The 14,286-nt window shown below is 37.0% G+C and overlaps 1 protein-coding gene across 1 annotated transcript; it reads left to right on the forward strand.

Moving 5' to 3' along the window:
* Positions 1–1,044: 1,044 nt before the first annotated feature.
* LOC148938432 (forkhead box protein B1-like) lies at positions 1,045–8,057 on the forward strand. The gene is made up of 2 exons (XM_089107798.1): positions 1,045–1,707; positions 7,893–8,057. Exons 1-2 carry the CDS (start codon positions 1,045–1,047, stop codon positions 8,055–8,057), a joined length of 828 nt encoding a protein of 275 aa, XP_088963924.1.
* The last annotated feature ends 6,229 nt before the right edge of the window (positions 8,058–14,286 follow it).

Consider the following 14,286-nt stretch of genomic DNA (forward strand, 5'->3'; position numbering starts at 1 on the left):
CTGAGATAGGAAATAAGAAGGAAATACTTTCTTCTTTGTTCAATGGACTTTTTGGGGCTGGAGGTAATCCAGCCAAAAAGTAATTTGAGCTCAGTGGCGGATCCAGGGGAGGGGCGAGGGGGCGTGCGCCCCCTAACGTAGTCTAAAGTAGTGTAATTTACTTATATTAACGCAGGTTTGCGTTAATTAAACTTGCTCCTAACGCAAGTCTATCGGATCAACCTATTTTGCACCCCCCCCCCTGGTTCCACCCCTGTTTGACCTGAACAGGGTCACTGCATTATCTATTATTTTATATACCTTATTAGATCACCGAGAAGTATTAGTAGCTGGAGTCACGAATGTTTATATTTCAATGCTATGGAAATTGGACAGCATGCAAAGTTATACCTGGAGCTAAGATTAAATAAATTAGAATCTCAAGCTATGAAAAACAGTTCTTAACAACGGTATTTTTCAACTTTCCAAGTCTTAAAACACTATGATCAAAATACCGCTGAATTTCAAGGATAGTATGATTGTGCTTTTCGGTCCTTGCATAATTAGGTAGCCTCATACCTCACGCAAATACTGTTTAGTTATTACTTTAATTAAAAAGCAGCAACCTTTTTTATTTCGAAATGGCGATCCTATCGGCGCCACAGCAATTTGAAGTAACAATTGTCATAAATAAAATTGACTGCTCTTCTAAAATCTTATCTCACCTGGTAGAACGTGTTGAATAATGCATACCAAATGAGCTTTATCTTGCCGTCTTTTGCCATACTTGGCTGTAAGCATACAAATTGTGTAAATAATTCCTCATCTATCCATGTTGTAAACGGGCATTGTTGAAGATCTTTCAAAACGTGGCTGTTCATTGGCTGTTTTTAAAGATCATCTTCAACATCATTGGTTGTTTTCATTTAAACAATGGAGGGAACCAGTGGCACCCTGCTGGGCATGTTGCTTTAATCTTCTTCACTGATGGTGTTTGTTCTGCTTCGGTTTTATACTTGGAGTATTTATTCAGTCTTAGTGAAGTGAAGATAAAGCTGTGAGAATATGCCTAGACCGTGTCGGGAAAGTTATGGTGATCAGAAGCCTCTGTATTCATATATTGCTTTAACAGCAATGGCAATACTACAATCTCCTGAGAAAATGTTACCACTTGCTGATATTTATAAATATATAATGGATCGCTTTCCATATTACAGAAAAAACACACAAAGGTGGCAAAATTCATTGCGACATAACCTTTCTTTTAATGACCGTTTTTTGAAAGTACCTCGTAGGCATGATCGCCCTGGAAAGGGAGCATACTGGACACTTCATCCATCAGCAATAAATATGTTTGAAAACGGCTCACTTTTGCGTCGAAGAAAAAGGTTTAAGCTAAAAAAGTGTGACAAAGACTTTCTTGAAACAGAACTGGCTGCACTGGATAGTCTGAACCGTATGACACAAGCAGCTCAGCAACCAGCACCCTCCTACAATTTTGGACACGGAATGATACCTCCCTTCTCGTCACCAGTATCTGGTTTCTCCTTGCCCCCACCTATTCCAATGTTCCCTCAAAGTTCTGGTGTTCTGCCTCCAGTGTCGGCTGATGTGGATTTTCAAATGACCTCAGTATCCTCCCCAGTAGCTTCATCGTCAAGTACATGTTTTTCACCGTCAAATCATTTCCAAAGGTTAGGTCAAGAGCAAAAGGATTCAATACAGAAGGTAAGAAGCATTTTTCGTATTGACGTCAATACCTTATTTGAAACTTAAAATTTGACACCGCAGGGAGTAGGGGATCAAAGCCCCCTTAGAAACATGTCAATCAGAAAAAAAACCACTAGTATTAAGCCAAATGATTTTAAAAGAGAAATAGATCGATTGAAAAAGTTGTTCCAAAGAGTCACTGAAAACTGAGAGGTGGGGTCAATACTTAATTCCTTTCTTATTTATTTTATAAAGCTTGTTTATAATAACCACTTTATGAATTAAATCAACATAAGATTACTATAATTTCTTGAAAAAGTTCCAATGGTCATTTAATTTTAAGCTATAATATACCAAAAAGTCAAAGCAAGAAATTTCTTTTTGAGAGAGCTTAAACGTTTTAGAAAGAAAAAACATCCATAATTGATGGGATGTAAACCATGCATTCTTTTTGCGGTTCCAACTCTTTTATTGGGGAGGATTGACGCTTAGGGGTACATCTGAGGGAATGGTCATTTTGTGGCTTTTATATAGTAATCAAAAGGTCAATCTTTTGAGCATAATCTTTGATGTTCATTGAAGGAGGAGGGGGGGATTCTACACATGGGCTAAACCAGCATATTGTCTAGGGGGGCAGTCGATAGTGTGATGGAGGGCCTTTTATCAACTGCTTTTCCAACCATCTGCCTTTTCAGCCATATGTAATGTAAATTTGAAGGTCTAGGGGGGGGGGGCAGCTGCCCCCCCCACTGCACCCTCCTCCCTACGCCCATGATTCTAAACTTCAGCCTCTTGAACCGGTATATTCAAGTGAGTTGCTTGAGAGTAATACGGGGTATTATTTGTAAGTGTGAAGATAGGGTAGCTAGGACTACTTCAGTACATCAGAGGTGCGCACTTTTGGAAAAAAAACCATTAAAGCTTTTCATATTCTAAGGTAGCTTTTTTATTCTAAATTTAACAGCAACTTTGATTTAACTATTCAGAAACGTTTGTAGCTAATATCCAGTAGAAGTAGGAACAGTGGTATCATTTGGGGGGATGGCAAGCCGGGTAGTTTCCCTCCCAATAATTTGGAAACATTATTATATATCACATGCCCCTTAACTATACGGATATGGACCCCTATTTGCCCCTTCCCCCAATAAAAATGCTGGAGATTCGCCCCTGAGTAGTGGGAGGAAAGTTCATAACCTCTTCTTTTTCTATAATTCAAAATTAATTCTCACCACAAGACATACAATATACAATGTATGCTATATGGTTTTCTTGTGCCCATTACCACGATGAAAGTAATTGAAACAAATGTGATCAGGTGGCATTTTTAGATAAAAACTATGAGAGCATATCTTTTATATCAAGTTAAGCACAATCTAAAAACAAGAATTCACTCTGTTTGATCCTAGCCAATTTCACCGTTTTTGATATTATTAGGGCAGTCTGTGTGTTGGGCATAGATCTAAAAAAGAGTTTAATCCCATCAGCAGCTGTGGATTATTATGTATTAATTGGGGAATTCAGCAATATTTTGACCAGTCCTTGGCCATGTCATTGGCTGGCTTGTGTGATTATTTCCCTCCAAACTTAAATTCTAACTAGGCTCCTAATAACAAGGGAAAGGACCGGTGTAAATATTGCTTGATTCTTAACTGATACATCGCCATTCATAGGTGTATATAAGTGAGCTTTCGCACTTTCTTACAATTAAACTATCTTCCAGTAGTTAAACTCGTTCCAAAAAACAACTAGCCTCTGTTTTGTGGTGATTTTTTAGTTTTTTTTATGCCAATCATGAATTATTTATATTCATCTGGAATGTTATTGAGTTTGTTTGCAATTTTTCAAACCGCGTATTTAAATCATAGGTTACTATGGGGCTGCAGTTCGTTCTTTGCTAGGTTGCGGACGCGGATGCCGCAACCATGATCTGGGTACGCTTGTCCTACAGAAGTGCGCATAATAAAAAACAAACGGAATTTCTGCGTATTTGTGTAAATGGGGACTCAGAAATACATATATCCAATTATTCAATTATTTAAATAAGCACATAACTTTTATAATTTAAAAATAAAGTATTTTATTCGTAAAAACTACTCATCACGTTATTCCCGTCGGTCTTTTTTCAAACTACTATTTTCAAACTTGACGCTGTTTTTAAAACAATGTTCACAAACTCTACTCGCTTTTAAATGGAAATTAAATAGAAAAAACAAGTTTTTTTAACTGAAAGTAATGAGCGACATTAAAACTTAAAACAAACAGAAATTATTCCGTATATGAAAGAGGCTGTCCCCTCCTCAACGCCTCGCTCTTTACGCTAAAGTTTTTCATTGTTAAAAAAACAGAGTTATGAGAAAGTCAAACTTTAGCGTAAAGAGCGAGGCGTTGAGGAGGGGACAGCCTCTTTCATATACGGAATAAGCCATTTTGGCTATTTATATTCCACATTTGTGGATTCTTCTGAACATTCAAATGAAAATCACTGCAGTTTTTTCCGTCCAATTTTTTAAAAATAAAACTGTTGGAATGTATTGCTCCATTTAAACGAAGGGAAAATTCCGGTTGGGTTCATAATTTAAAATTCACACTGTGTCTGTTGTGTAATTTTGTCTAAGACTTTGTGAAGTTGCAAGCAGTCACAGTCACTGTTGCCAGTTGTCAAAGTTGGAAGTAGTCAGATATACAGTACTAAATAATATCATTTCCTGCTGCACTAATAGCAGAAGTAATGACGCCCCTGGAATTTTTAATTTAATACCTTTGCCTGTTTGTAAGATATTGCAAATAGGCCTTTAAAATGATTATATAAGAAAATTATATTTTTAACAAAAGTAAAGAGTGAGCTTATTGTTTCTATTTCTGATAATATAAAAAAAGAGAAAACCAACAAAACCAAGATGATTTAAGCTTATATGCTATGCGGTGAGGGAAAGGGCAAGACTATTTAGGCTCTGGGGGATGATTTTCAAACAAATATAACTGCTGAAAGCGTCAAGTATTCAGAACAAAAATTTTGTCTCTAAAATTCGATTGGATGCATTATAGTAATTGAGTGGCGTAGGAAAGAGGGGCTGCATACTCTCCATTCACTTTTGACTCATAAAATGGGCACACGAATTTTCAATTTTCAATCCAATCAAATTTCAAAGATATTGCTGATACACCCTTTTGAAAGTTTGTATGCATATATTATTTTCTGAATTAATTCAATTTGCCCCTCAAAATTTCCTCAAATTTTCCCTTCAAACTTGTCAGGCTTGATAATAGTCACTACAAAAAGGTAATTTTAGAGGTTGTAGTAGCAGTGTATGGAAATATTGCTTTTTAATCTATTTATCTTCGCCTTTAAGTATTACTTTAAATTTTAGAATACAAACCCAAATCTATACCGAAGATACGGCTATTTGAAAATCTATGTGCATAGAATTATAGTGCAATTTTTTCAATTCAAATTTTCCCCTTGTATTCTCTCATTTTTTACCTTCGTACCCTAAGTCTTCATAGTAATAGCATGATAGAAGTTGTATTAGTAGTATTAGTAGCAGCCACAGCAGTAGTAATTTGCACACTCTGCTGTTTTTCCGGTTGAAAATCCCCTCATTATGCCTTGAAATTTCAGGTCGATACGGTAAGCTGTTTCAAAGATATTGCTGAACCTTTTTGACTACCTGAACTAACATACTGTGTTTTGATTTAGTTTTGCTTTCACCTAGATGTTTCCTCAGACATTCACTTCCATACCTTCAGCCTTGGAAGTACTCACTGCGGAATAATCAATTTTAGTGATGGTATTAGTTTATGTAATCACTCCCTCAATAAAAACCTTATTTATTAAAAATGGGAAACTTGCATAGCTTATAACCTTGGTCCTTTGGGTTGTCAACCTTGGAAACACACTTATTTGACCTATTGGCAATTTAAAAAAAATAGCTGTCTCCAAATTTCAATTGGATACATTTTGGGAAATAAAGGGGGGGGGGCAGGTAGTCATGGGCCTTTGGTCACTTTTGAATCTTAAAAGAGAGCTACAACTTTCAACTCCTAGTCAAATGAGCCTCTTCCAAAGCTTAAGCAATCATCCCTTTCACAAGAGCCTTATTTTCTCCCAGGTTATAGCTTACAATCCTTTTTCTTCAGGCTTTCGGGGGTTGTATAAACCCCAGAGGCCTTTGTAATTTGATCTTTCGACTATTTTTAACAAAATGCCTATTTCAGAATTTTCATAGTAAGCAATTGGGGAAGAATGCAAGGAGGGAGGGGGGACATTTATCTTTTGGTCACTTTTGACACTTAAAAGAGAACCAATTCAATTTCCTTTTATTTATTCTTTTTGAAGTTTAGGTCAAACATGTCTATTTTTCTTAACATCTAAATAAAATAAATATTTTTCAAAGAACATTAAGGCCTTCATTAAACGTAAAAACAGTAAAAATAAACATTTACATTAATGCATACTCGAAAGGAAACAAAATTATCATAAAAGAATAAATCAAGATAAAAACGAACAGAAATTTAATAAACAGTCAGAGCAAACAAACATGCAACAAGTACCATATAAATGAACAAATAAATTTTAAAACGAGTCAAAACTTAGATAGAATATGCAAATCAAGCTCAAAATAAACAAAAAACTTTTCATATTAAAGAATAAATAAAACCTGAAAAAAAAAAATAAATTAACAATCATAGTAAACAAAGATACAACAAATATAATGCCTATTGCATCATTGGCACTTAACTGAATCGAATTATGTTCAAAATACTTTCTTTTGTAACTAATACAATATTGAAAACAAAATGAAACTTATGAGCTTCTTATAATTAATATGACTATAAACAAACTATTCAGTTTAATTATATTAGTTCTTTCCAAGACTGTTCAAGACAAATATAGTTTTTATTATAAACAAAATCTTGACTACTGCCCGTGTTTTTAACTCTAAAAATCCAGAGTCAACTACGTTTTTGGCGATCAATTAAAAAGTTTTATATTACAAATATTTTCTTTTGAACTTCTTATAACATTAAAAATAAAAGAGAAATTGCAGTGAAATCAAATCTTGAGCTGATGGGCTATCAGCAATTAATATCCCTATATATGAAATATCAAGTTTTATTTTATTAGTTCTTTTCGAGACTTTTCAAGACAGATGTAGTTTTGAGTAAAGTGCCATTGACGAAGAATCATTGATACTATTACCGTTAGGAAAGGGAGTAGTAACCAAGCTCTTGTTTTTACTAACTTTTGTTCGCTGTAAGCTTGATTTGTTTTTTCAATTTAAGTTTCGCTCGTTTTAAGATTTGATTATTTATTTCTTAATATTGTAACTGTCGTATGTTTTTTGCTATGATTTTTTATTTAATTTCTGTTCGTTTTGAGTTACAATTATTCCTAAATATTAATTTTTGGTTGATTTTGAGTTTTAATTATTAAAGATATTTATTGCTGCTGATCTAAAGTTTAATATGGTTTTCATTTTTGCTTAAAAATTTGTACATAGAGGCTTTTTTTAATTATGTTTCGTATTTGAGCCATCATGATACCGAAATATCGTAGCTCAGACACTGCAGGGACTGCATGATTGCCGAGGGTCACAGAATCACTTTTAGGTGCGTTGAAGGTTAAAAACTCGCCCTTCTCTATATTGATAGAGAGCCTGATAAAAAGAAAGTCACTGTGGAGTCGACTCAGGTTATCTTGTAAGTCAGCTTTCGATCTACTGAGCACAAGGACGTCGTCAGCGTATGCAAGGTAAGACAGGTCGGTACCGTGAAGTAGAAGGGAGGGCAAGATGCAGTCCAGAATCTTGGAAATCGCATGTCTGAAAATAAGAGGACTAAGAACGCTCCCTTTCCTCACGCCTCTTTTGATTTTGGCGGGATCTGATGTTCTATCTTTCCATTTGGCAGAAACTATTGAATTTTCGTACCAGAATTTCAATGTTTTCACTATGCCAGCACTTACACCATTCAGCAGTAGAGCATTCATTGCTTGCATGTGGTTGACGCTGTCAAACACTTTTTAAATATCTATAGTACACATATAGAGAGGCGACTTGTTTCTCTCTTAGCCCATAAGTACGTTAGCAAGAAGGCGGTGAGCCTCTGGATAACCGACCCCTTTCTGGAATCCAAGTTGATTATCCCCCGAAATCTCCAGTATCCATCTCGCAGAAGATCACATACTCAAACACTTTGCTCAGGATGCAAGAGACTGTTATGGGTCTGTAAGATTTACAGTCATTAGGATCTTTTCCTTTCTTGGCGATAGAAGTGATGACTCCTTTCAGCAAACTGTTTGGTACGAAACCTCTGGTGATGCACATCTGGAAGATAAGCTGAAGGTGGGAATAGAAACTTTCGGGTAAGTGCTTGAGATGTTTTGTTGTAAGACCGTCACCATCTGTCCCATTTTTTCCTTTGGAAAGTGCCTTTTTGACCGCGATTTTGTTCTTTTCCAGGGGTATGGGAACAACACAGCGCTGTCCCAAGAAGCGCGCAAGCCAGCTGGTGACTTACTTTTCATGCTGGTTGGTTATGACAAGATTCTCGTCTCCGTATACCGAAGTATAGTAAGAGTGCCAGTCATGCAGTGTCAGGGAAGTATTAGGTGCACGGTCGTCCGGTCTAATTAGACTTCGCCATGATTTCTTGTTCTCAGTGAACTGTTGCCCAATAATACGGTACTTTTTCATCTCAGCTTTGTATTTGCGTTTTGTACTCCGTTTCAGCTCGAATACAGTCCCGCATAACGGTCTTCCAGAAGCAATCCAAATGTTTAGCCACATTTTAGCACGTCGTTTAGCCGTTTGGAATTCGATGGATTCGGACCACATCGGTTTCTCTGTCCTAATTTTGACTCTTCTTGTAGGAACCGCTTTCAATTTGGCAGCTTTCAGAGCGTGGGTAACTTGATGATAGTAAGTGTTGAGTTCAATAGAGGCCGCCATGTTGGAAGAACCAGTACGGAGTAGATGAAACGGAACTTTTTTGCAACTAAGGACCGAAGCAACAATAGCAATATATAGGGCAATATTACACTTCTGCCAGTTTTGCTTGTAGACCCACCTTCTGGAAAAAGCGTTATTAGTGCTCTGTGCTGAATGCAGGTGGAACGAAATTCCGGCATGGTCACTAATCGGATCGTCAGTACACACTGTAACTGGGAGACCAGGGATGGATTTGGACGAAAGTATATGGTCAATATTTTACGTATGACCACTAGTATGGGTGTACGTAAAATCCAGGGAATTTGGCCAGATATTGTAAGAGGTTGGGAGGCAGTTTAGAAAGATATCAGACAGGATATGGTCCTTGGTAGGGTCGCAGTTGAGGTCCCCAGCTATTAGCCATTACGCTCAAGAGACTCCAAATTTCGTCCAAGGGCATCTGCTGCTTTTGAGAATTTTGTTAGAGAGACAGCATTGTTGTAGTTAGTGGGCATGTATACAATGATGAATTGGATTCCCTCAGCAGACACACATGATAGATTACTGCTTCTAATCAACAGCTTAGCCGATAGTTCCTTCCTAGCGTATATTGCCAGGCCTCCAGACGAACGCCCTGCCGTAGATCTTGTGGGTTGTATGAAGACATCGTGAGACCGGGATCTGTATAGGAAGTTTGTGTTCAGTCCAGAAAGCAAATGCTCCTGGATAAACATTTTGTCATAAATCTGGAGAAGATCGTCTATGGTCTTTTCTTTATTGCGACAACCATTGATATTCAGACTAAGAGCTTTAAGAAACCTATTCATTGTTTACTCTTGTATTTCAGAATCTCTCTTAATCTAGGGCATGTTAGGCTGTAGCAGACATGAGATCCTTCGCAAGAAACGCATTTTGGGTCTTCGTTGCATGGCGTGTCTTTGTTACTAGTGTGAGGTCCTGCACATCTAGAGCATCTGGGACTGTTCTTGCAGTTTTCAATGAGATGGTCGTAACATTGACATCTGAAACATCTTCTTGGGGCCTCCTCGTACTTCGTTGCCCGGAAAAAGTCGTATCGAAGCTTGACTCCGTTAGACATGGCAAAGTTCATGGTCAGTTTAGTTTTGAAAGTCAGTGTGACCGTTTCGCTTTGTCCGTAGCGGAGAGCTTCCTCTACAATGCCTGGATTATGCTTTACCAGTTCATTAGCATCAGCATCAACGGAAAGTCCTCTTATTATACCAAACGATTTTTCTTCCTTCAGTTTTTACTTTATGCTGTTTTGGCTGCCACTTGGCAATTTTGCGGAAAGGACGCTAGGGGCCTCACTACAAAAAGCTTTGGCTTTTACAACGTCACTGAATTTGACTTGAAGCTTATTATTTTTCAGTTGCCTGACCCCATTTATGCTATCTTCAGACTGCAGTTGACCAAATGTCTGTAGTCTAGTCAGGGGGTCCATACATGGAGCGTCTTCGACGATTACAGTACAAATCGGTTGCTCGTTGTTTGCTGCTGCTGTAGCGCCAATGTCTAGGGAGGCAGTCAATTTAACACCAATCGTATACTGCTTGACCACGGACATAGAGCTTTTCAGATCCCATATTTCTCCTAGCAGGATAGAGAAATTGCTCTCGGGTACCTGTGGGACTTGGGAAGAATGAGTGATGACAAAAGTTGGAAGTCGGATGTTGTTTCGGTCGCCTTCAGCTAGAAAATCCAGGATTTCTGATGTCGCTGAATCTTTTTTTCGGCTTTTCGTAGCTTGAGAGGCTCTTGCAGGGAATGTTATCTGAATGAGCTCCAATTTAGCGCCACGTAATGATGTTAACTCGAAAAAATCGCAAGTCTCTTTCGACAGCAACGCTAGATCCAGATTTCTGTTTGACTGGAGAAAGTTCAGGATTGGGTTGAGATGTAAATTCGTCTGTGCCATATTCAGCGCCGATAATCAGGGGAAGCGTAGGTTCTTGCTACCTATTCCACGTAGTTTAAGGGAGACTCCACTCCCGGCAGGTACGACGGCACTTGCAACAAGAAACCTCCCCTCTTCTGCTTGCTTATTCGGAAAATCGGCACTGTCGTCTTTTTTTTTTGGGGGGGGGGGCTTTGGACTTTTGTGCATTCACTACACCACGTGGCAACACTGCACTGAAAAATTTGGGCCCACCTTCAAAAGTTCAAAAATCAGTCTCTGACAACATTGCTCAGCAGAGTAGCCATTTTGTTTGAAATGAAAAATCCAGGAATGAGACGAGATGGAGGTTTGCAGTCGGGATTTTTATCACAGTCGATTCACTGAATTTTAGGGAGTCGATTGATATCTGATTCACGCGAAATCGGTAGCTTTTTCCGTTGAAACAATATTATTTCGCAAGGAATAACTTAGAGACGTGATCGCACCAGCGTTGCCTATATTAGTTGATGGACAATCAGATGTTGACGAATTCAATATCAAATCGGCCCACTTTGTAGAGAAAACTACAACAGAGCTATAAAAATTAATAGGTATGCTCTTCCTAAGATTACGAGGGTAAGCTTTAACCTTCTTAAAGCAAATTGAAAATACTGTAGGGAATGCTAAAAACCTCCCAATAAATACAGTAGACAAATTACTAACAGCATTCAGAGACGGATTTATTGAAACAAGTTCTACAAATAAATTAAAACACGGGACAGTATGCTTTGACCAAACAAAGAATGTGAGAGAATACGTAAATAGTGTAAGGGTTTCAGTCAAAGAAAAATTCGGAAAAGGTTCAGGATATCTGTATGAAAAATGTATATTACATGCCTTTTTACATGGGCTTACCCCAAAATTATATAGAATGGTAATATCCAAAAATATTCAAACATTAGACCTGGCAGATCAGGAGTTGGAACGAATGATTGAAATTGACACGATTGTAGCAAACCACAATGAGTCAAGAATAAATAGCATAGGTGAAACTCCTGCAAGACCGTCAAGCGAGTTGTCCCCTAATTTGTTTTCAAGGGATAATTCCCCAGAAACGAAAAAAAGTAGAACACAAGAACCCGTTAGGCAGAAAACAGTAGGTTTTCAGACTACTAAACCAATTAATTATGGAGACAATTCAACGATAATAAGATGCTATACTTGTAATTGTCTCGGGTATATCTTAAGAGAGTGCCGTTGTAGAATAAAGGCCGTATCTGATTCGTCTTTCCCGACGGCACCAAATTATGGCAACCAATTGTTCGGAAAAACAAATTTAAATACCAGTGGTGCAGAAGAATATAGGCGTAAACCTCCACGGCTACCATTATGCCTACCATTCCCTCACAATACTATTTCCAACGGACAAAACAATTATCGGTTCCAAAACTCAAATACTCGGCAAACTCAGCATAGTGTAAGAATCGTATATCCTACGAGATTTAATAGAAATGCAGAAAACTCTCGGACGGAAATGCTAATTTTTTTAGAACGAAACTTTTGAAATATAGATTATGACGTTACTTGTGAGTTTATAATTTAGGACATTTATTTATACTTTTATTTGTATATGCAATTTCCTCCATAATTATCTGTATTTAGTTTTAATATTGACGCATCTCTCGGTAATACCTTACGTGTTTCTAACGATGCTAGCATAGTATTAAGTTGATGGACTTCCCCTGATGACATACTACTACTACTACTACTACCAACTCACCGCAGCACCAAGCCGCCTGAGGCCAACACGGCTACGCATGCTCCTCCTCCACCCCAATCTATTCAAAGCCTCCCTTTTTACACCCGCCCACGAAGTTCCCATTTCCTTTAAATCTTTCTTTATGTCCTCCCACCCAAGACGGGGACGACCTGCTTTCCATTTAGCCCTAGATGGTTGGCCGAAAAGGACAATCTTCGGAAATTTGTCATCCTTCATCAGCACCACGTGCCCTAGCCACCTCAGCGTTTCTTTCATTATAGCCCTAGAGAGTGGTATTAAACCACATTTTTCATATAGCCTATTGTTTGAAATACGGTCAGTCAGCCGGGTACCTAGAACAATCCTTAAGCAATTTCTCTGGAAAACATCTAGAAAATCTTCATCCGCTTTTTGGAGCGTCCATGCTTCAGAGACATATTTGACCACTGTCATCTCTGTAGCTTCTAATATTCTAATCTTGGTTTGCAGAATTATCTTCCTATTCTTCCAGACTTTTATTAACTGTGAAAAAACACCCTGAGCCTTGGCTATTCTATATTTAACATATTCTATATTCTATATTTAACTATTCTATATTTAATTTTCTAGGGTCTTGGTTTTCGTTTCTTGTTCGTGTTAGGTTTAGAGTTTAGAATCTTTTATTAATTTTCTTATTATTACTCATATAGACGTCTCTTTTTCTTTCGTGTGTTTTCTTACGTTTCAGAAATAATTTTCTACTCAGGGATTTGTATTTTTCAGGTTCAGGGTTTTATAAAAATTATTTATAATATTGGATTTCCAATAAAGTAGCTGCTGCGTATATAATGTTCTCCCTTGCGTTCGCTATTTATATGCTATTGATGACGTGTGATTAGGTATGCATCACCCATTACTAGAAATATTCCGTATCGATAATGGCCCTTCGAACTGACCTCGATTCTGTTGTCATGATCTGAAAATGATCAGTTTATAATTATGCATATTTATACTAATAGTTTTTGTATTTAGTAATATTATTTTTTGTAAAATTATTCCCCTTGTACCTTCAGCACGAGATTTTATTTTTGATATACTAAACACATACTGAAATATGTTGAAAAAAAAATTTTCCCTTTCGTTGAGAGTAAATCTTCATTTAACGGTTTCACATCTATTTAAGAAAAACTATGGACAAGAAGTTTTTATTGGTTAATTATTATATGAAACATTACTATTGAATATTTTCTTTTCGATTTTTGCGCTAACTAGAGGTATTTCCATCTATCAGGTTTTTTTTTACTGTGTTACCCGATTGTGTTGTTACTTTTTTCCCGGTTTCTTGCGGTTTTTTATTTTCAGGTTTTGCTAGTAATATAAGATCAAACTTTTTTTTATTATTTTTTTCAAGAATTCTTGACCTTTTTGTTTAATTTTGTATAATGTTTGTATAATTTGTTTAATTTTGTTAAATTTTTGTATAATTTTGTTATATAATTAGCGGCATCAGGCCTGGGACCCCTGTCCTCATAAAAAAAGAAATGAAGTCTTGCGTAAACAACTCCGAAGGGGTGGCTCAATCCTTGCAAAAGATATTTTTTTTTATTTTTCACGTTTCTATACTTGCATTCAAAAGTCTTTGCTGTTTGTTCATTACATGATTATTTGTACTTTCTAAACATAATTTTTTTTATATCACTCAAACTATTAATTTTTTAGGTTTACGAGATGTGTAGCGATCAAAGAATATTTATATTGTAGTAATAGAAAGATTCGCTACTGTGGCGATAGAAATTTCTCCGATAGCGCCGCTTATAGCGCTGGAGATTGTGGCGCCGCACTAAATTAATGGGAGAGGATCGAATATGTAGACATATAAATATGGCTTCTTCTTTCTTGAGCTATCTGGAGATCAGATTCCTTTGGGAGCATTTACCTTGGAGACTTGCGAACTAATTACCCACTATTGGACTAGACGCAGACATACAAGCGAAACAAACACATATAAAAAGACAATAGATATATTGAACTTA

Source organism: Artemia sp. Qi Xiang Cuo, unplaced genomic scaffold (assembly GCF_049724085.1).
Source record: "Artemia sp. Qi Xiang Cuo unplaced genomic scaffold, ASM4972408v1 HiC_scaffold_3308, whole genome shotgun sequence".
Lineage (NCBI taxonomy): Eukaryota > Metazoa > Arthropoda > Branchiopoda > Anostraca > Artemiidae > Artemia > Artemia sp. Qi Xiang Cuo.